The sequence below is a fragment of the Pipistrellus kuhlii genome, unplaced genomic scaffold (genome assembly GCF_014108245.1).
Source record: "Pipistrellus kuhlii isolate mPipKuh1 unplaced genomic scaffold, mPipKuh1.p scaffold_m20_p_59, whole genome shotgun sequence".
NCBI classification, from domain to species: Eukaryota; Metazoa; Chordata; class Mammalia; order Chiroptera; family Vespertilionidae; genus Pipistrellus; species Pipistrellus kuhlii.
In genome coordinates this window covers 961,925-981,806 of record NW_023425561.1, presented here as the reverse complement: position 1 = coordinate 981,806, position 19,882 = coordinate 961,925, and the positions used below count along the sequence as shown (strand labels likewise).

General features: G+C 66.3%; 1 protein-coding gene across 2 annotated transcripts in view; it reads left to right on the top strand.

The window, feature by feature from the left end:
* The first annotated feature begins 8,131 nt into the window (after nucleotides 1-8,131).
* Nucleotides 8,132-19,882, top strand: part of AHNAK (AHNAK nucleoprotein) — a 29,427-nt gene continuing 17,676 nt past the window's right edge. For both annotated transcript variants that reach the window (XM_045574100.1, XM_045574099.1), the window contains exons 1-4: nucleotides 8,132-8,283; nucleotides 18,880-19,010; nucleotides 19,227-19,383; nucleotides 19,686-19,873. In XM_045574100.1, the coding sequence (XP_045430056.1) occupies nucleotides 19,227-19,383; nucleotides 19,686-19,873 (345 nt within the window). In that variant the 5' untranslated portion in view covers nucleotides 8,132-8,283; nucleotides 18,880-19,010. The remainder of the gene's footprint in view (nucleotides 8,284-18,879; nucleotides 19,011-19,226; nucleotides 19,384-19,685; nucleotides 19,874-19,882) is intronic.

The window sequence follows — 19,882 nt, the reverse complement described above, 5'->3', positions numbered from 1 at the left end:
TGCGGGTAGAGCTTAGCCAAGCTGGGAACCGGGCCTGCAGCGGGTCAGGAATCCGGCTGGGCGAGGACGGGCCGGTTCTTGCCGTTTGCTCCTGGCTCTCCTCTTGCTCTCAGTCCAGACTTGCTGCCCGTCTTGCATCTGAGTCCCTGGCTCCTCGGGTTTAGGATCTGAAAGCCCTAATGCGGCTGTGCCCTGAGCTGGTGGCTGGGGCCTCGCTGAACCTGTCAGACTCCTGTTCCCACCACACCCAGCTCTGCTTGGGTAATCTCCCCGCCTTCCTGGTCCCTCGGTCTTCCCAGGGGCTGACGGTTCAGGCCGGAGAGGGCAGGCCTGAGAGGCCGGGCATGCAGCCCAGCTGGAAAGGGGCCGTGTCTGCCTGGTGAGCCGGGCCCTGGGCAGCAGCAGGCCTGGCAGCCCCTGTGGCCTAGGACCCCGCCTCCTAGCCCGCCCTCCTCCCACCCCCCAGTCTGCAGGAAGAGTGACTCATCCACACCTCCTGCCTCGCGCCTCCAGCTCTGGCGGTTTGGTGTTGAGGGTGGCGGGGTTGGTTGGGCCAGGCCTGTATTTGGGGGAGGGCCAGTCACCCACAAGCAGAGGTGGGCTGGGAGGCCCGAAGGGAGGGGGGCTGTGGCCTCCGGAAGGCTCGCAGTTGGCCTCCAAAAGGGTGAGCTGGAAGCACCTCTTCCTTGCCCAGATGGGCAGGTAAGAGAGGTTAAAGGGGTTCCTAGCCGCAGATGTGGGGCGGGAAAGAGGAGAAGTACATCTGGAGCTGAGCGGCCCCGCCCTGCCCCCGGAGGCCTGAGTCAGTCACTGCGAGCTCTGGCTGCGCCCTCCGCCCTGCGAGCCCATCCTGGTGGGCCCAGTGGCTCCTGGGAGCCGGCCTCCCCGATCCAGCTCTGGTGGGAGGCACGGGCTGGCCCTGGACACCCCACTGCTGGGCCACTTTCCCACGTGCCACCCGTGTGCCACCCGTGCGCCACCAGGAGCTGGCATCCCTGCCATTAGTGCCCACGCCCGCAGGAGCTGGGGTCTCGGGGAGGCGAGGGGACTGAGCAGAGTGTGGTCTGGAAGCCGGGCGGGCTGAGGGGAGGCTCTCAGGCTCTTACTGGGCAGAGCCTCGCCTCAAAGGGAGGCTGGGAAGCTGGGTGGGTGTTGGGTTTGGGCTTGCAGGGTGGGAGTGGGAGTGGGAGTGGGCTTGGCAGAGCTGCCTCCACTGGGGGTGGCTGGGAGGGAGACGGGGGTGAGGACCAGCTATTTATTTCGGCTTTGTTGGCGCTTCTTGCTTAAAAAGAAGCCTTTCAAGTTCTTCCTGGAGAGACCTACAGCGGCCTTTGCTCAGCCCGCTGCAACCAGAGCGGGACAGCTGCTGCCCGGGGGGCCAGACCCTCCCTCCGCCTACGTGCCCCAATACACCACTTCCCCTTTCAGGGGGGGGGGGTCTAGAATGTGAAGGGAGGGGAATGAAGTGCTCTGGAGGCCCCACCCAGGCGTTTCTGAGAGTTTCTGTGTTTTCATGGCAACGGGTACTGTCCTCGGAACCCGGCACCCTCCCCCACCCCTCCTTCCGCCCGCCGTCGATGGGTTTTGCTGGTGGCAGTGGGTTCCCTGGCTCACCCCACTGGGTACCCACCGGACACCGCATCTTCCCCAGCGTGCTTGGTCCTGCATGTTTGGGTGTAACCCTGGGGTACCCCCTTCCCTAGCCCCCTAATGCTGAGGAGCGAACGTGTTGGCCCCTGAGAGGTTGGAGAGACCAGGCCACCTGCCCCTGTCTGTCGGCTCTGACCAGGCTGGCGCAGCTCCCGGGGGAGGCCGGGGGAGGCCGTGGTTCCCGGGGTGTCCAGAGCCAGGCCCCGGGGATGGGCGGGGAGCGGGATGTGGCGTGGTGGCCAGCAGCACTCCCATCTCTTGTAAGAGAATTCCTTGTGCAGGTGGGACCAGGTCAGTGGCGAGGCCATCGCTGATGACCTTAGATGTTCCCCGCTGCCTCTCATGCTGACACCCGCCCTCCTGCAGCCCCGCCCACTGCGGCTCCCGGTTTCCCGGGATTCCAGCTGCCCGGACCCTATTTACAACAAGGGCGCGGCCGCAGAGCAGGGGCTGCGGGCCAGGCCGGGTTCGGAGCTGTTTCTGATCGGATCTCCCTGGAATGTGCTTCCCTCTGGTCCCAGCTGCCCCCTCCCCGCCGCTGCAGGAGCAGCTGGCCAGGGAGGGCCTCTCCTGCTGGCTCAGCCCTTTTGCAATCATCTGGCCGGCTCTCGGGGACCAGGACGGGTGTGGGTAGCCGGGGTGGCCCAGCCGAGGGGTGGCCGCGGGGACGTGGCGGAGTAGGGGAGCCAGTGGAGGAGGGAGGTGGAGGGGTCTGGAGGCAGGGGAGCAGCTGTGCGGGCCGGGGAGGCAGTCTGAGAAGCTTGGGGCATCCATCGAGGAAGTGGGCTGGCTCTTTGTTTTTAATATTTTCCTTGATCTCAGAGAGGAAGGGGAGGGAGAGAGAGAAACATCAATGAGAGAGAATCATGGGTCAGCTGCCTCTTGCATGCCCCACACTGGGAATAAAGCCCAAAACCTGGCATGTGCCCTGACCAGGAATCGAACCCGGACTTCCTGGTTCCTAGATCAACGCTCAGCCCCTGAGCCTTGCGGGCCGGGTTGGTCGGTGTGAGGGAAAGCTGCCTGGAGGGGCCATGGCCGGCCGTGCCTGGGAGAGCCCTGTGTCCCCTGACTCAGGGGCCACCGGGTGCTGCCCGTGGGCCTCTTGGGATGAGTCACTGGCTGCCAGGGTGTGGGCTGTCCTGCGGTGGAGGCCTGTGCCCCGCGGCCAGCCCCGGGGCCAGCAGGCACACCCCTTTCTGCCCACTCTCTCCCCTCCCCGAGGGGCTCCCCATCTCACTGACTCAGGCACAGAGTGTCCCTCACGCTGCAGGCCTGCCCCCAGGAGGAAGGAGCCCCGAGGGGAAGTGACTTATCAGGGCACGAGCTGGTCTCTGCAGCCCTGCGGCCACTCACTGAGTCACGTTCGCTAAGAACAGCAGGAGGTGCTTCCCTGGGAGGCAGGGGTAGCATGGTGGACGGAGCTCCTGGGTTTGGGCAGCGGGGAGGGGGTGGCATTGGAGGCAACCTTGCCCGGGAGGAAGTGTGGGAAGGGGAGTCCTGGGCAGGGGCAGGGGCAGCCCTCGGACCCCAGGCCTGGGCTGGGCGGGCAGAGGGCACAGAGTGTAGAGGCGGCCAGGCTTCCAGTAACAGGAACCTCAACTATGCGGTGACTCAGGCCCCGGGCAGCCAGGCCTTCCTTCCCCGCGGCCTGTCAGCAGAGGACGAGGAAGCCGGGCTGCTCCCCTTCCCCCGGGAACGGGGAGAGGCAGGCCGAGATGGGAGGGTGGGGGAGAGACAGAGTCCCAGAAAGGGGAGCGGAGGCCGGTGCTCCCCTCTCCGGGCCCCTCCCACCCGCCCTGGCCCCGGCCCCGGCCCCGGCCGCGGCCCTGCTGGGAGGGAGCGGGCGGGCGGGCGTTGGCTGCTCCCATCATTCCAGCTCCCTCCCTCGGCTGCTGTTTACGAGTCAGTCGGCCCAGTCCCAGCCCAGCTCTAAGCTCTTCTCTTCTCCGTCCTCCCTCCCTCCTTCCCTCCCTCCTCACACAGCCTCGTTCAATCACGTCTGGCCAATTCTTTACCTTAGTCCCGACCGGCTTCCTGTCATTTCCTCCCTCCCGCACACCCCACACTCACAACGCACCAGCCTCTGGCCTCTCGCTGAGGCTTGGGACCCAACCATCCGGAGTGGCCTGGCCCCCAGCCCTCCCCCCCCTTCCCCCCAGCCCTCTCTGCTCCCTGCTCTTGCCCTGACCATCTTTAGTTGCCTCTTTTCCTCCCAGAATCTGTCAGAGCCCATGCCCTGTCCCTCGCGCCCCTCCTGTGTCCGGGCCTGCCGGTTCTGGAGGTTTCAGCGAGGCGGAATGGGGAGTTGCCGCTTCCGCTGCCTGCTCTGAGCTGCAGGGACTCCTTTTTTGAAGCCTCGGCCTGAGACCCAGGCTGGCACTGGCTGGGCTGGACCCGGAGGCTACCTGGCTGCGGGTTCTGAATGGGACGAGGATCATGTGGGAGAAGGAATGTTTGGGTCCGGGGTCACCCCATGGGCTGCAGGGCGGCTGGGAGGGACAGATGAGGAGGCCGAGGAGGGGGTGAGTGGAGTGGCTGGTGCTTGGCAGGGAGTCTGCCCTCCGGCAGGGCTGGGTGAGGTGGGTCCTGTGATCCGATGGTCCCCCATGGCACCCAGAGGGCTGGCCGTCAGGGCTCTGCGGGGAGGGTCCATGTGACAGCGCCCGCGGCAGGCTGCTCCGCACTTCCTCCGGGGTGGGCGTTTGAAAGCCACGATTCCTCTGAGCTGCCCGCTTCTGTTCTCCGTACGCTGATGTCAGAGGGGGGGACTGTGGTGAGCGGGAGGGCAGGGGAATCCCCAGGCCCGGGGCCTGCCCGCAGAGCGCCCCTTGGTGGTTGCTATGGAAACACACACAAGCATAATAGGAACAAAACAGGCGCGTTGCTGGGCAACAGGAGTCCAAGTTCAACAGACACTGCAGTACAGATGAGGGAACCCCGAGGGAGCGGCCGGTGCAGAAACGGGTATCCCGGTGACGACGAGTCCTGGAACTCACCTGGCGCTGCCAGGGCATCTGCGGAGCCCAGTGGCCTGGGACTTTGCCTCTGAAGCGGGAGAGGGAGTGCCAGCCGCCCGCCCGTCCTCCTGGTTCCTGGAGAGCCCTGATTCTGACACGGAATCGGAGAGCGGACAGAGCTGATCTTTGCCACGTGGGGACCAAGGGGACAAATTATAACTAAAAAGTAATGTGTGTGTCTGTGTGTGTGTCTCTGTGTGTGTCTGTGTGTGTCTCTGTGTGTGTGTCTGTGTGTGTCTGTGTGTCTTTGTGTGTCAGTGTGTGTGTGTCTGTGTGTCTTTGTGTGTCTGTGTGTGTGTCTGTGTGTCTTTGTGTGTCTGTGTGTGTGTGTGGAGGGGTGTGAGGAGCTGTGGAGATGACCTGACAGAACAGATAACATCCAACTTCTCCAAAGCACAGGACTGCAAGGAACTCGGAGTCCAAGGGAAGGGGACAGCAGAGTCCGTGTCCCTCTGGCCTGAAGGCCTGCAGGCAGAGCTCCCGTCCTGCCAGGTTCTCTGCCTGCACCAACACCAGAGGCACCGGCCCGAGCTGCATAGAAGTCTGCGGGGCGGGGTGCTGGAGGGGAAACTGAGAGCCTGGGGAACCGGAGGGGCAGGATGCTGGTGTGAAAAGGACATGCGCAGGGCCAGGTGCACCTGTAGCTCATTCACTCACTCACTCACTCATTCATTCATTCACAACATGCTTTTGACTGACCAAGTGCAGCACTGCTCTCAGCACGGCATGCAGCAGAGAGAGACACGCGGCCCTCATGGAGCTTCGGTGCTAGTGGGAGCTTGACTCCTGCTGCTGAGGGCTGTGTGCCTGCAGGTAAACCACACACCCTCTCTGAAGCCCTTTCTCCTCGAGGAGTAAGTGAGCTAACACGTGGAAGGGCCTGCGCGGAGTCAGACACAGTCACCCGGCAGGTAGCTGGGGCGGGGGTTGGGGGTGGGGGTGTGTGTGTGTGGGGCTACGGCAGTGGGCAGAATAGGGTCGGCAGAAATTCCTGAGTGTCTTCAATGACATCGCTGAAAACTGTTGAATAAAAAACCCCACAACTGTTGGGTAGATTCCCCCTCACCCCCCGGGCTATTGAATAGGCTGACCTAGGGGGACACACCCCCACTCTGGTCACAGCAGGCGGGGACGGGGTTTCTGAGGGGCCAAGGTTACCCCTCTCTACCTAGTAGCCTGGAAGCGGTAAGAGCCAGTCACAGGAACCCCACCCACTCTGCAGCAGTCCCCCGAAAGAATGAAGAGTCTGCTCAGTAATCACCGCTCTGCCCCGCCTGCTCCCCAAACCAGCCCGTCCTGCCTTCTTCCCTGCTGATCCAGAGGGCGGCCCAAATAAAACAATGGAGCAGGAAGGCTGGTGCCCAGCCAGGACACAGGCCCGGCTGCTCACTCCTGGGGGGCCGAGCCGAGGTGAGGGGTGAGGACGCAGCTCCCACACCCTCTCCTCTTCCTTTCCCGCCCCGCCCCTCCCTGCCAGCTCCCCTCACCCTGCCTTTGCACACGCCTCTGTCTGTGTGGCACAGGTCACAGCACCACCACCTTTCTGCAGGCCTAGGTGTGAGCGTTTCCGGGGTTTTACAGGACCTGGGAAACTTGCACTTTCAAGGAGGCAGATGATTCATTCCATAAAGTTAGAAATCGCTGGGGAAACTGTCTCAGTGGTCACCGCTGGGCAGGGGGGAGGAGGGCGAGCAGGGAGGAAGGAGACCTGCTGTGCCTTGTTCACGGTGGTGCATGGCTTACATGCATGCTTCACCCGAAAGAGGTGTTGATTTTTATTTAAAACACCTCAACGTGGACTAGCTCACGTGTAGCAAGCATCACAGGCCACTTTGCCAATATTCCCAGCCCATACTTAAAATGCTGAATAAATGTGAAAAGAAAGAGAAAAATCGAATAGGCCATCGGTAAAGGAAGTAATTAGCTTTCGGTTTCTAGTTGGTAAAAGCATCAAAGTTGAAAAGCTTAGATTTTTTTTTTTCTTTAAATAAGGTAGGTGCTAGGAAGGGGGGCAGAACAAATGAAGGTGATTCCTCAGCAAATCCGGCTGTGACTGTGACTGTATGATGTGTGTGGTGGGGCTGCCTCGGCTGGGGATTTGAGTCACTATTTGGGTATGTGTGTGTGTCAGAGAGAGAGGGAGAGAGAGAGACAGACAGACAGACAGAGACACACACAGAGACACAGACAGGGAAACAGAATGCTGGTGTCCAAGTTTCTCTCTCTCTGTGCCTTTGCATGTTGATGCCTGTCGGAATGTCTGCACATGTGTCTCCACCTTCCTGTGCCCATTATCTGAGTGTCTACATGCCTGTGTCTCCTCTTGCTGTCTCTTCCCTCCCCCACGGCCTGTACCCTGTGTGGGTAACTGGACCTGGGACACAGCCCCCAGGGCTGGCAGCAGAGTTGGCTGCCGGGTATTTTTAGCCCGTAAACATGTTTGCCATTTCAGAGCACAGGGCCTCTGCGCTCGGCCCCAGCCCACTCAGAGCTTGCCCGCGAGGAGGGCGCTCCTGCCCAGGCCGGGCCTGCTGGGTGCCAGCCTGGGGTCTCCCTGCCCCACAGCACTGGGGAGGGAAGGGAAGCTGGCTGGGTGTGGGCGGTGGGTGGCCATTCCGGGAGGGAGCATAGTGGATTCATGGGGGAGAAGCGAACGGGGGTGTGCAAGGGGGCGTGTGTAGCCAGAAGGCCCCCGCACCCCATCATTAAGCATTTAATAAAACCTCCATGCGCTTGGAAGCGGCTGTGGGAAGTGGCTGTAAACGTGGAAACAAAGCGTCCTGCCGGCGGGAGTGGGGGAGGGGCCGGGACAGGGTCCGAGAGGGCCGGGCAGGGAGGGGACGTGCGGAGCTCGGTGGCCTCGGGGTCCGGGCAGGTGGGCGGCGGGCGGCGCCTCCGAGGGCTGCAGGCCGGTCCCCCGCATCGCTGCGCGGCGGTGAGCGCCCGGGACCCGGTTCCAGGCCGGTCCTGGGGGGAGGGGCTGGGGGCCCCCGAAAGAGGGAAGGGGGTGCATGGAGCTCGGGAACCAAACGACGGGCCTGGGCTCTGCAGGGCAGCGGCCGGTGCTGAGAAAGAACCCCAAAGGCCAGTGTCCGGCTGGACGCCCCAGCCCCGGCCGCTTTGGGAAGGAGCCCCTGGGTCCTTCGTGGAAAACGGTCTGGTTCCCGGTTCCCGGGACGGGCGGCCTCGGGGACCCGCGGCGGCTTCCTTTGCCCCCGTCGGTGGGAAGTCCAGGCCGCGGCCGGGCCAGGGGGCGGGTGGGCAGGGCGGCACCGCGGACACGCGCCCCCGATCCCCCGTCTCCCCCTCTCCCCGCGCCCGCCCCCGCCCCCGCCGCAGCCCCTCCGGCCCCTCCCGAGCCCGCCCCGCGCGCTCGTCCCAGCCCCGCGCGGGCCCCGCCCGGCCCCGCCCTCCGCGGCCCAGGCAGACCCGCCCGCCGCCCCGCGAGTTCAAGAGCCGCCTCCTCGCACGGGGGCCCGGCCACTCGCAGCAGCTCCGCCGCGGGGACTGCACCTCCGCCTGCCGGACCCGCCCCGCCCGCCCGGGGCTCGACGCCGCCGCCGCCCGAGACCGCGGGCCCGCGCCCCGCTGGGCTTCGGTGCCGAGCGCGCAGGTAGGGCCCGCGCCCCGCGCCCCGCGGCCGGGGGTGGGGGGGCCGCTGACCCGGAGCCCGGAGGGGAGGGGCCGGGCTCCGGCGAGGCGCTCTGGGGGCGCCGCGGGGAGGATCCCCGGTTTGGAACGAGCGAGGCAGCGCCCGGGCCGCGCCGGAGTTGGGGTGCGAGTTGGGCGAAGTTGGAGAGTCGCTCCGAAGCATCGCTCGGGCCCGCGTGGCTCCGGAGGGCGGGCTGGGGGCCCCGCTGCGCCGCGCCCCGGCCCCCGCCCGCTCCCCGGGGCGGTGGCCCTGCGCGCCCTGCGCTCCTGTCCCATCCGCGTGGACGGACGGACGGGGGACGTTCCCGAGGGGGCGACCCCCCGCCGCCCCTCCCCGTCCCCACACTCCGCCGCCGGGAACTCCCGAGTCCCCAGTCCTCCCGGCCCCACCCAGCCGTGTCCTCCCGCCTCTGGGCCTCCGCTCCGGGCCGCCCCGAGCCCCTCCGGCGCCCCGCCCTGCGCCCCTCCGCTCCGGCGCCGGGCACTCCTCTCCCGGGCCGCGGACTGAGTTCGCCGCCGCCCGCGGGCCGGGGCCGGGGCCGGGGCCGGGTGGGGGTGGGGGTGACCGGGGAGATTCCTGCGCCGGGTGGGCGGGCGGGCGGGGGTGCGGGCGGCGCGGCCTCGGGACCGCCCCTTCCCCGGAGGCGGCGCTCCCCTAGCCCACCCCAGCCGTCCGGGCGGCCCCCGCCCTGCGCCTGGCCGGGCGCCAGGGCTGAGGAATGTGAGGCTGGAGCCGCCGCTAATTCAAACCAGAGCCCGGGGAGCGGCGAGGGGCCGGGGGGGCCGGGGGAGCGGCGGCCGGGCGCAGGGGGCCGCGCTCTGCAGCCCTGCGCCCGCGGCGGCTCCGGGGTTCCCGGCCGGGAGCGGCGGCGGGGCGCTGCGGGGTGGACGCCCGGGTTATGTAAGGCTCCCCGTGCGGGACCGGAGGGCGAGGGCCCGGCCTGCCCGGGCTGGGCGCCCCCGCGGGGCCAGGGCGGGGGACTGGGGGGCGGCCTGGCGGGCGGGAGGGACGCGCCGGTCTGCGCGCGGCGGGCAGGGCCCGTGCGTGGGAGGGGGCGCAGTGGGCACACAGGGCACCCCAGCTCTGACTGGCCGGAGTCCCCGGGGTGACCACAGAGAATGGAGCCGCATGTGCTGGTTCTGGGTGTGGCCGCGAGGCGCCCGGGCCAGGGGGGGCCTGTGCCCTGCGAGGACTGGGCCGGGAAGGCAGGGCGGACCCTCCCGGGAACCGGGTCCTTAGAGGATTGCCTGGAGTTTTTTGGGGAAAGCTATTGACCGAGGTCCCCAGCGCAGCCTGGGGCTCCCGGTAATAAGTTTTGGAAGTTTCCTGAGTTAGAGCCCAGCTCCTGTTGCAGGTCACATGTCCCGGGACAGCCCCGCGGGGCCAGGGCCGCGCTGACTTTGCGGGTGCAGTGCTGCATTGGGGTCTGTGGGGATAGGTGAGGCCAGGGAGGGGAGGGTGGGGGGCTAGAGGGGGAGCTTGAAGGTGCCTCGGGAGGCATGCCAGGGCCTCCACGCGGGTGCTGGGTCCAAATTGGGGGAGTGGATTGGGCTTCCAGCCCCTCTCCTCTCGCCCGCCATCGGGGAACCCTGGCAGGGTGTGGCCCTCACTTCCTTTCCAAAGCTGAATGGGGAAGCGTCCCTCTTCCCGCACCGGGATGAGGGGCTGGGCCGCCCTGGCAGGGGTGTGTGCAGGGTGGAGATAGAGGGAGCCCAGGCTAGGGGTTACCTCCTTGCTGGGGGGGTGAGGGCGGGCGGGAGAGGACCTGGGACCCTGAGGGCCGGGCGGGCAGAGGGCGTGAGGTCGGAGCCCTGACCTGGAGGCTCTGCCCAGGGACATTAGTCCGAGAACCGGCCACCAGGCAGCCAGCTTGTGCTGCTCAGGCCGAGTCCCACCGCTGGATTCGAGGGTCCAGCTCCGGGCGCCCCTGGAGAGCTGCCCCCGCAGAGCTGAGGCTTCTGGCCACCTGGCCTCGCTCAGGGTGCGGGGTTCAGAGCCAGGGTGGGGGGGGGCTGAGAGGGCGGAGGCCAGCCCGGCCACGGGCAGGCAATGAGCTGGGGGTCCCCTGGGTGGAGTGCCAGGCTGGGTTCTCTGGCTCAGCGTGGAGTTGGCTGCCCGGCCTGGCAGAGCGCGCCCGCAGAGCCTGAGGAGCTGGTTTGAGGGGTTCAGGCGGAGCTGTGGGGGTGGAGGAGTGTGTGGGGCGTGGGGTGTGGTCACCACCCTCCTCAGAACTTGGGAACCGCCTGGGGACAGACAAAGGGGCAGACTGGGAGAGCTGGCTCCCCCCGCCCCAGCCCCAGCCCCCCCCCGAGTTTCCCTCCCAGGCGCGGGGCAGCGTGGAAGGGAGGTGGCCGCTGGAGAGGGACAGTCCCAGCAGCAGGGTCCGGCCTCTGCTCTTTGTTCCCACGCTTCACGCGGGAGCTGCCATTGCCGGACCTCCATGCCGGCTGCAGGGGGGTGGGGGGCCGAGGGGGGACCGCGCTGGGCTCAGCCGGAGTGTGGCTCTGGGGCCGGGGTTCCCATGGGGCCTGTGGGCCTGGGGGTCGGGGCCAGGGCTCAGGCTTCACGGTGTCCTGTCCCTGTGTCTGCCCTGTCCCGGCCCGGGGAGCCCCTGTGACCTGCGAGAGGCTCCCTCCCGGTGGGCCTGGGTGTGTCATCGCTGGGTGTGCCTGTGGCTGGTGGGGCTGGGACCGGTGACTGCAGAGCCGCAGGGGCTGCAGGTGGGGACGGAAGTGACTTTCTCCGTCAGGGACAGTTCTGGACCCTGGAGCTGGTGTCTGAGCCCGGGGGGGGGGGGGGGGCCGGGGACGGCGAGGACGGACCTGGGAGCGAGGCTGAGCGCGCTGCGCTGGGGCCGGGAGGGGCATCCTGCCCCGTCCCGGGGCCCGAGCGGAGGTTCCAGGGGAAGGGGAAGTGCTGGAGCTGAGTCCGCTGCACGTCCTGCTGGGCTGGGGGCAGCTCTTCAGCAGCCAAACGCCCTGCAGTGGCCTGGCCCGGCCACTGGGTGGCGAGCTGGGCATCGGTGGGGGGCTATGGTCTGGGTGCCCATGGGGCCAGGGGGCAGCCCCCAGGCTGTAATGGAGGCCCCGCCTTCGCTGGCTCTGGGCCGGGCGTGAGACCTGCTGGAGAAGGCAGTGCTGTCAGGACGGGGGGCGGGGGGCGCCCCTCTTGGTCAGGGGAGGACGAGGGGAGCTCCTTCCCCTGGAAGCGGTAACTGGGAGCTCCCCGGGGAAGTGGCCAGGGGAGGGGGCGGGGGAAGGCCTGGGGCTGGGGAGGCGGGGACACCCTGGCAGTCACGGTGGAGCCCAGAGTGGGGTGGGAGTGGGAGAGGGTTGTGGCCCAGGCATCAGGGAGAAAGGCCGGTGCAGGGGGGGGGAGGGGAGGTAGGCAGAGAGCCGGGCAGAGTGACCAGGGGGCTGCCTGGGCCTGCTCTGACAGGCGTGGCTGTGGTGGGTGAAGGCACGGGCTCTGGGCTGCTCAGAATGCGGGATGGGGCCCGGCTGGGGCGGCTCAGTTGGCTGAACATCGTCCCATGGGCTGTGAGGTCATGGGTTGGATTCCAGGTCAGGGCACATGCCAGGCTGGATCCTCAGTAGGAGGTGCAGGAGGCAGCTGATGGATGTTTCTCTCCCCCTCTCCCTTCCTCTCTGCAATAAAGAAAAATGTATAACCACCTCCCCCCAAAAAATATTTGAAAAATAAAATAAAATTGAGTTATTAAGAAAGAGAACAGGGAATGGGGCTGAGAGCATGTCCGTGTGCTGGGTGTGCACACGTCCTTGTGTGTCTTCTCCGAACGTGTCCCTGGTGAATGTGTAATTCTCCCCGTGACTCCATCCCCCAGCACACACCCCATTCAAGCGGAGAGTACCCCCTGGTGTCCCGCCCAGAACCCGCTGGCCCTCCCGGTGCCCCTGGGCGGCGGGTCTGCATTCCTCCTGGTGGGGAATGTGCCTCGCCCTCCGCGCTGCCTCTGTGGGTCCTGGGAAGGGAAGGTTCACTTGGCCTTGACCCGGGGCCCAGGACAGTGTGCGGGTGAGCTGGGCCTCGGGCAGCCTCGCCTAGACTCCTGGTCAGAAGACCCCTCCGACCCCGGGCTCCGGACGCCTGGACGGGCTCCGGACGCCTGGACGGGCTCCGGGACGCCTGGACGGGCTCCGGTCACCTGGACGGGCTCCGGGACGCCTGGACGGGCTCCGGACGCCTGGACGCCTGGACAGGCTCCGGACGCCTGGACGGGCTCCGGTCACCTGGACGGGCTCCGGACGCCTGGGCGGGCTCCGGGACGCCTGGACGGGCTCCGGTCACCTGGACGGGCTCCGGACGCCTGGACGGGCTCCGGGACGCCTGGACGGGCTCCGGGACGCCTGGACGGGTGCCGGACGCCTGGACGGGCGCCGGACGCCTGGACGGGCTCCGGGACGCCTGGACGGGCGCCGGACGCCTGGACGTGCGCACTGGGGGTGTAGGGCTCGCTGGACCAGGTGAGGCCCATCTTCCTGTGGGCGTGTCCCTGGTCCTCACCCACCTCCGGTGCAGCTTTCTGTCTCTGTGGTCTCCCCTGCACAGTCCTCTGTGGTTGCTCAGGGTGTGTGTGTGTGTGTGTGTGTGTGTGTCTCTGTGTGTATGTATGTTTGTGTGTATGTATGTTTGTGTGTGTATGTGTGTGTATGTATGTGTGCGTCTGTGTGTATGTGTGTGTCTCTGTGTGTATGTTTGCGTGTGTGTATATATATGTGTGTGTATATGTGTGTGTCTCTGTGTGTGTCTCTGTGTGTATATATGTGTGTGTGTATGTGTGTGCGCGTCTGTGTGTGTGTCTCTCTGTGTGTATATATGTGTGTGTATGTATGTGTGCGTCTCTCTGTGTGTGTGTCTCTGTGTGTGTGTATATATGTGTGTATGTATGTGTGCGTCTGTGTGTGTGTATGTATGTGTGCGTCTGTGTGTGTCTGTGTGTATGTGCGTCTGTGTGTGTGTCTCTGTGTGTGTGTGTGTGCGTCTCTGTGTATGTGTGTGTATGTGTGTGTGTATGTGTGTGTCTGTGTGTGTCTGTCTGTGTGTGTCTGTGTGTCTGTGTGTGTATGTGTGTGCATCTGTGTATGTGTGTGTCTCTGTGTATGTGTGTGTCTGTCTGTGTGTGTCTGTGTGTATGTGTGTGTCTGTGTGTGTGTGTGTATATATGTGTGTATGTATGTGTGCGTCTCTGTGTGTGTGTGTATGTGTGCGTCTCTCTGTGTGTGTGTACGTGTGTGTGTGTGTACGTGTGTGTGTATGTATGTAAGGGGCGGCGGCGCGTGCATTTCCACCGTCTCTGCCGGGGCCAGTCCCCTGCCCCGGGCGGTGATGAATTTTTAATGGGGAGTTATTTGGGGACGGAACGGCCCCGGGCGTGGAACAGCCGGTGTCCGGCGGGAGCTCTCGCTTCCTCTGTGGTGGCTGGTGAGCGGCAGGGAGGGGGCCCTGGGTGTGTCCCTCTCTGGACGGGGATCTCGGTCCTGCGATTCCTGCGGGGGCTTCCCCTCTGGCGTCCCTCTGCCTCTGGCGGTGAGTCACGCTCGGGGCCGGGCCTGCCCTCCCGGCCTGTGTGTGTGGTGGTCGCCCCGGGCGGAGGGAGCCGCATTGCGGTGACGTCCTCTCCGTGGCCGGTGTGTGCGCTCTCCCTCGATGCCATCTCTCCGGCGCTGGGGGCTGGGCAGGGGGGTGCCTCTCTGGCCTGTATGTCTTCAGGTTTGGGGCACAGAGGCCCGGAGGCCCAGGGCCAGTCCCTCGGGGGTGTGTATGCGTCCCGGTCATCTTTAAAAAAATATACACATATATTATTGATTTTTTTACTGAGAGGAAGGGAGAGGGATAGAGAAGCATCAATCAGCCGCCTCCTGCACACCCCCTACTGGGGATGTGCCCGAAACCAAGGCACATGCCCTTGACCAGAATCAGCCTGGGTCCCCAGCCCGCAGGCCGACGCTCTGTCCTCTGAGCCACGCCGGTTCTGGCGGTCCCTGTCATCTTGGCACGTTCCAGCCCCACCTGTTTCCGGAGCCCAGCTGCCTGTGGCCCCTCCCATGGGCTTCGGGGAGGGAGGGGCTGTGTTCCCGGGGGGCGGGGAGAGGATGCGCCTCTGGGTCACCTGGGGGAACCCCTGCCCAGGGCGAGGAGCCCCCCTCCAGGGTGGCCCGGGCCCAGGCGCGCAGGCCTGCTCTGCACAGCCCCTCGGAGGTTTCGCGTGGACAGGCGCCTCGTTCTCCGCTGTCTCTGGCGGGAATTGCACGCTGTCCCGGGGTCTCAGACCTGTGTCCTCTCGGCCTTAGCGGAGTGGCCTCGCCATCTCCCTCTCTGCCCTGCTGGCGGCCCCTGCCTTCTAGTCCCACTCCGGCTGCTGCCCATCACTAGGCCCCGCGAGGCGGCCTCAGGTGGAGGGGCGCGGGCAGGGGGCAGCTAGCAGGCCCTGGGCAAGGGCCCCGGCGTCCCCCATGCTCGCCCCCTCCTCACTTCCCCGTGGGGGGTAGCAGGCCCGCTGGGACCTGTTTGCAGGTGGAGATGCTCTCTGTCTGCCCCCATGGTGTCTGTTAAGCTTTGAAATGTGGCTCACGCAACCAGCAAACTAAACAAACAAACAAAATGTTTTTATTGCCCAGCGGCATGGTCGATGGTTGAGGGTCCCCTGTGAGCCAGGAGGGCAGGGTGTGGGTCCTGGTCGGGGCACCATGGTTTGACGCCCAGGTTGTGGGCTCCATCCCCAGTGGGGGACGTGCAGGAGGCAGCCAATCAGTGATTCTCTTTTTCCCTTCCTCTCTGAAATCAAGAGATAGAACATCAGTGATGAGAGAGATTCATCGATCGGCTGCCTCCGGTGCACGCCCCCTACTGGGGACCCAGCCTGAAACCCGGGCAAGTGCCCTGAATAGGAATCAGACCCTGACCCTCCACCTTCTGGTTCATAGGTCGACGCTCAACCACTGGGCCACATTGACCCAGCAATTTTTTTTTTTTTTTAGTTTTTTAAATCCTTACCTGAGGATATGTTTGTGGATTTTTTTTTAATCCTCTCCAATAATATATATATTATCCTCTCCCCGCCCCCCCGGGAACAGAGCCCCTTCCTCCCCAAACTCCACCCCCCAGCCCCCCACCAGGGAGGAGCCTGCAACCAAGGTACATGCCCTTGACCAGAATCGAACCTGGGATCCTTGAGTCCGCAGGCTGACGCTCTATCCACTGAGTCACACAGGCGAGGGCCTAAGGACATGTTTTTATTGGTTTTTTAGAGAGAGGGAGATAGATAGAAATGTTGATCCGTTGCTTCCCCAACCGGGGATCGAACCTACAGCCTCTGGAAATGCCCTGAATGGGAATTGAACCCAGGCAGAGCTCCAACCAACTGAGCCACCAGCCAGGGCCAGGAACTAAATTTACATTGAATTCCATTCATTTAAATGTAAGCACCCCACGTGGCCAGCATGTTGGCCAGCACAGCTCCAAAGGCTGTGACCTTGGCTGGACGTACAGAATTCCGGGTGGCGCCGGGGGGTGGCCGGCTCCCCTGGGCTCCAGTGGGCGGAGGGAGGGCCAGCTGCCCTGGGCGCAGGCTCTGGGGTGGGGGAGCCGAGGGCTGGGGCCCAGATGCAGAGAACAGCCCTGGCCACGGGGCCTCCAGGCCCCTGCCAGCACCCCTGCCAGCCGTCCTCATGGCCCATATCAGGAGGGGGGTCCTTCCCGGCGGTGCCAGCACGCGGCCGAGCCCGGCAGCAGGGTGGCAGGCGAGGCCTCCCGTTCTCACGGCCGTGGGCCTTTCTCTCCCCGGGGGGCCTTCCCCCTCCGCGTCCAGGCCTGGCGCAGGCCCTCCCGGCTGTGTGCAGGGCCCTGACCGGCCTGGGGCTCCGTCTGAGGAGCTGGCAGGGAAGCCACGGCCGTGCCCATTGGAGCCCGGGTCTGGCCCGGAAGCACTGCCGGGTGGCGTTTAGGTGTGACCCTTCGCATGTTTGGAGCCGCTGTGGCCGCGGTGACTCATCGGGGAAGCGGGGAGGGTGGGGCGAGATGCGGGCGGCTGAGCTGGCGCTCCCCCCTCACCTGCTGCTGGCTCAGCACCAGGATGCGAGGCTGAGGGTGGGGCCGCCCAAGGAGGAAGTCGGGGTGCCAGGCGTCGGTGCTGCAGGGATCTGAGGCCTGAGGGCCTGCAGGCGGGCAGCTCCCCACCCTGCCGGGTGCTTGTCTGTCCAGGGCTGGCTTCTTAGTCCTGGATGGGGGTGGGGGGAGGGTAGGGAGGGGGCAGGAACGGGCGGGCGCCATTGAGGCTCCAGCTCTGCTGTTTCAGGCTCCTCTGCCCTCAGGGAGGGGGTGTGGCCCCCCTGCACGGCTCGGCTCCCAGCCACAAACCGCAGGTGTGAGTTCAGGCGATGGGGGCACTTGGGTCCATGAAGTTGGCCCCCCCCCCAGGCTGTGATCTGCCCGACACTGGAACGGCCGAGTGCCCTCGAATGCCCACGAGCAATCCCGTTTCTCAGAGGCAAACTACGCCGTCAGGACCCTATTTTTGTTTCATCCCCACCCCAAGTCTCCCAGGCCTCCGGAACATTCTGAACTGGGCACACCCAGAGCACCTGGCTCATGATTTATATCCGGGACGGGGACTGCGTCTCCCAGACCTCCAGGTCTGGCGCGGAGCGCGCTGAGCAAGTGTGAGCGGGTCAGCAGTGAGTGGGCGACGGGCACTGTGGGGCGTGCGCACCTCCGTCTTTATTTTTGTTGGTCCTCACCCGCGGGTGTTTTTCCAGGGATTTTTGGGGAGCGTGGAAGGGAGGGGGGGAGAGAGAAACATCGGTGTGAGAGGGACACATCTACTGGTTGTCTCCCACACGGGCCTTGAGCGGGCCGGGGGTCGAGCCTGCCACCTGGGCCTGTGCCCTTGGCCGGAATCGAACCCGGGACCCTTCTGCCCGCTGCGCCTGTGGCCCGGGCAGCAGGCGCACCTTTATCGGCGGCTGACTCATTCCTGGGTGCACAGCTGCGGGGCGGGGTGCTGGGCGGGTGCTCCGTGGCTGACACCCTCCCCCGTCACACGGACCTGCTGCGGGGACACAGACGCCCGTTTCCTGTGGGCGCCTGTGGGCTGTGGCCGTGCCCGGGGCCTTCTCCGGGCCCCTCTGCTGCTGCCGCTCCTGGCTGCGCGCGGGGCGGGTCTCCGTGCCAGCACCTGGGCCTGGCCCTGCCCGGCGTGGGCAGCAGCAGCCTGACTCACCCTCCGCGGCCACGCAGCTGGACTCCAGCCTCTGGGGCCGGGCCAGCGCCTGGGGCCGGGCTCCTTTGTCCGGCTGCTCCCGGCCAGGCCTCAGTCCCGCCGGCGAGGGCGAGGGCGAGGGCGAGGGCGAGGGCGAGGGCCCCTGGTCCTGAGGACTGAGCTGGACAGGAAGGCCCAGAGTCACTGTCCCCACACCCTGCTCCCCGGCCTGCCGGTGCCCCCGGTGCTGGGCCACAGGAGTGTCTGCAGGTTAGAGCTGCAGCCTGGTAGGACAGGGTGCCGGGGGGCCAGGATCCGGGGAGGACAGGGTGCGGGGGGCCAGGATCCGGGGAGGACAGGGTGCGGGGGCCAGGATCCGGGTAGGACAGGGTGCCGGGGGCCAGGATCCGGGGAGGACAGGGTGCCGGGGGGCCAGGATCCGGGGAGGACAGGGTGCCGGGGGCCAGGATCCGGGGAGGACAGGGTGCGGGGGCCAGGATCCGGGGAGGACAGGGTGCGGGGGGCCAGGATCTGGGGAGGACAGGGTGCGGGGGGCCAGGATCCGGGTAGGACAGGGTGTGAGGGGCCAGGATCTGGGGAGGACAGGGTGCGGGGGGCCAGGATCCGGGTAGGACAGGGTGTGAGGGGCCAGGATCCGGGGAGGACAGGGTGTGAGGGGCCAGGATCTGGGGAGGACAGGGTGCGGAAGGCCAGGATCCGGGGAGGAGAGGGTGCGGGGGGCCAGGATCCAGGGAGGACAGGGTGCTGGGGGGACAGGGGCCGGGGGTGGGGCACAGACAGGGGACAGGGTGCTGGGAGGGACAGGGTGCCGGGAGGGACAGGGTGCCTGGAGGGACAGGGTGCCGGGGAAGGGGGTACAGATTTGGGTCTGAGCCCAGGCAGACTTGCTTCCTTACTGTGGACCCGGAGCAGTCGGCCTGTGACTGTCACTCTTCCCACCTGCCGGTTGGGGCCGTGGCGTCCCCTCCTGAGGCTGGTGTCTGTCCGGGGTCCTGTGCGCAGAGCTTCACACACGCTCTCTCCTCCGTCCTCACCCACTTCCTTCATCGCCGCGCCTCGCCGGCTCACGCCTCACCGTGGGCGGGGGGGGGGGGGGGGGGCGGAGAGGCGCAGGGGCTTGGCCAGGGCGCCCTCGGGGAGCGTGCAGAGCCGGCTCTGACTCTGGGTCTGGCCTCCGAGCCCCACCCCTGGCTTCCAGGCTGAGTCACGTCTGGAGGGAATGGACGGTGGGCGGCAGCGAGGGTCCAGCCTGGGGCACAGAATATCATCGCCTGTGGCCGCTGGCCGGGGTTCGAGCCTCATTGTGAACTCTCCCCTAGGCTGTGTGACCGAGACTCCGAGAGAGACTGAGCAGAGGACCGAGGAGAGGAGAGGAGAGGACTGAGGAGGGGACCGGAAGGAGGGGCGGGCTCCTGGCAAGGCCTTCGCTCCTGAACGAGTCCTGCAAAAGGTCAGCAGGACGGGGTGGTGAGGAGGCGGCGGGGGTGGGGTGGGGGTGGGGGTGCGGAGACCCCTGGGTGGCACCGGGGGGTGGGGCTCGGGGGGCACTTGGCAGCCGGTGCTTCTGGCCCCGGGAGCTCACCCACCCACGACCCCCGGCCTCCTCGCCCCTCACCGCCGTGCCTGGCGCCCCCGGTCTTGAGCTCGCTCCCTCCCCTCGTCCCAGATGGAGAAGGAGGAGGAGACCACGCGGGAGCTGCTGCTGCCCAACTGGCAGGGCAGCGGCTCGCACGGGCTGACCATCGCCCAGACAGATGACGGCGTCTTCGTGCAGGAGGTCGTGCAGAACTCGCCCGCGGCCCGCACCGGCGTGGTCAAGGAGGGTGAGTCCTCGGGGGCGGGCGTGGGCGGGGGAGGGAAGGGCAGGGGGCAAGCAGCAGTGGGCACGTGGCAATGGAAGGTCTGGTCCCAGTGCCAGCAGGATGGCCAGTACCCAAGCCCAGCCTTCTCTCGCCCACCCTGTGTCCGTCACTCGCTCCCAGTCCTCGGGAGCTCTTGCTACACTTGGGCGATCAGCTGGCCGGTCTAAGCCCTGGACGGTGGGCACTGCCACGCCTGCCTTGCATGAAATATGTATGTGTGTGTGTGGCTTTCCTGAGACCCGCTTCCTGTTCCTCCGGCTCAGGGGACCAGATTGTGGGCGCCACCATCTACTTCGACAACCTGCAGTCGGGCGAGGTGACGCAGCTGCTGAGCACCATGGGCCACCACACGGTGGGCCTGAAGCTGCACCGCAAGGGGGACCGCTCCCCGGAGCCCGGCCAGACCTGGACGCACGAGGTCTTCAGCTCCCGCACCTCTGAGGTGGTTCTGGTGAGTGCC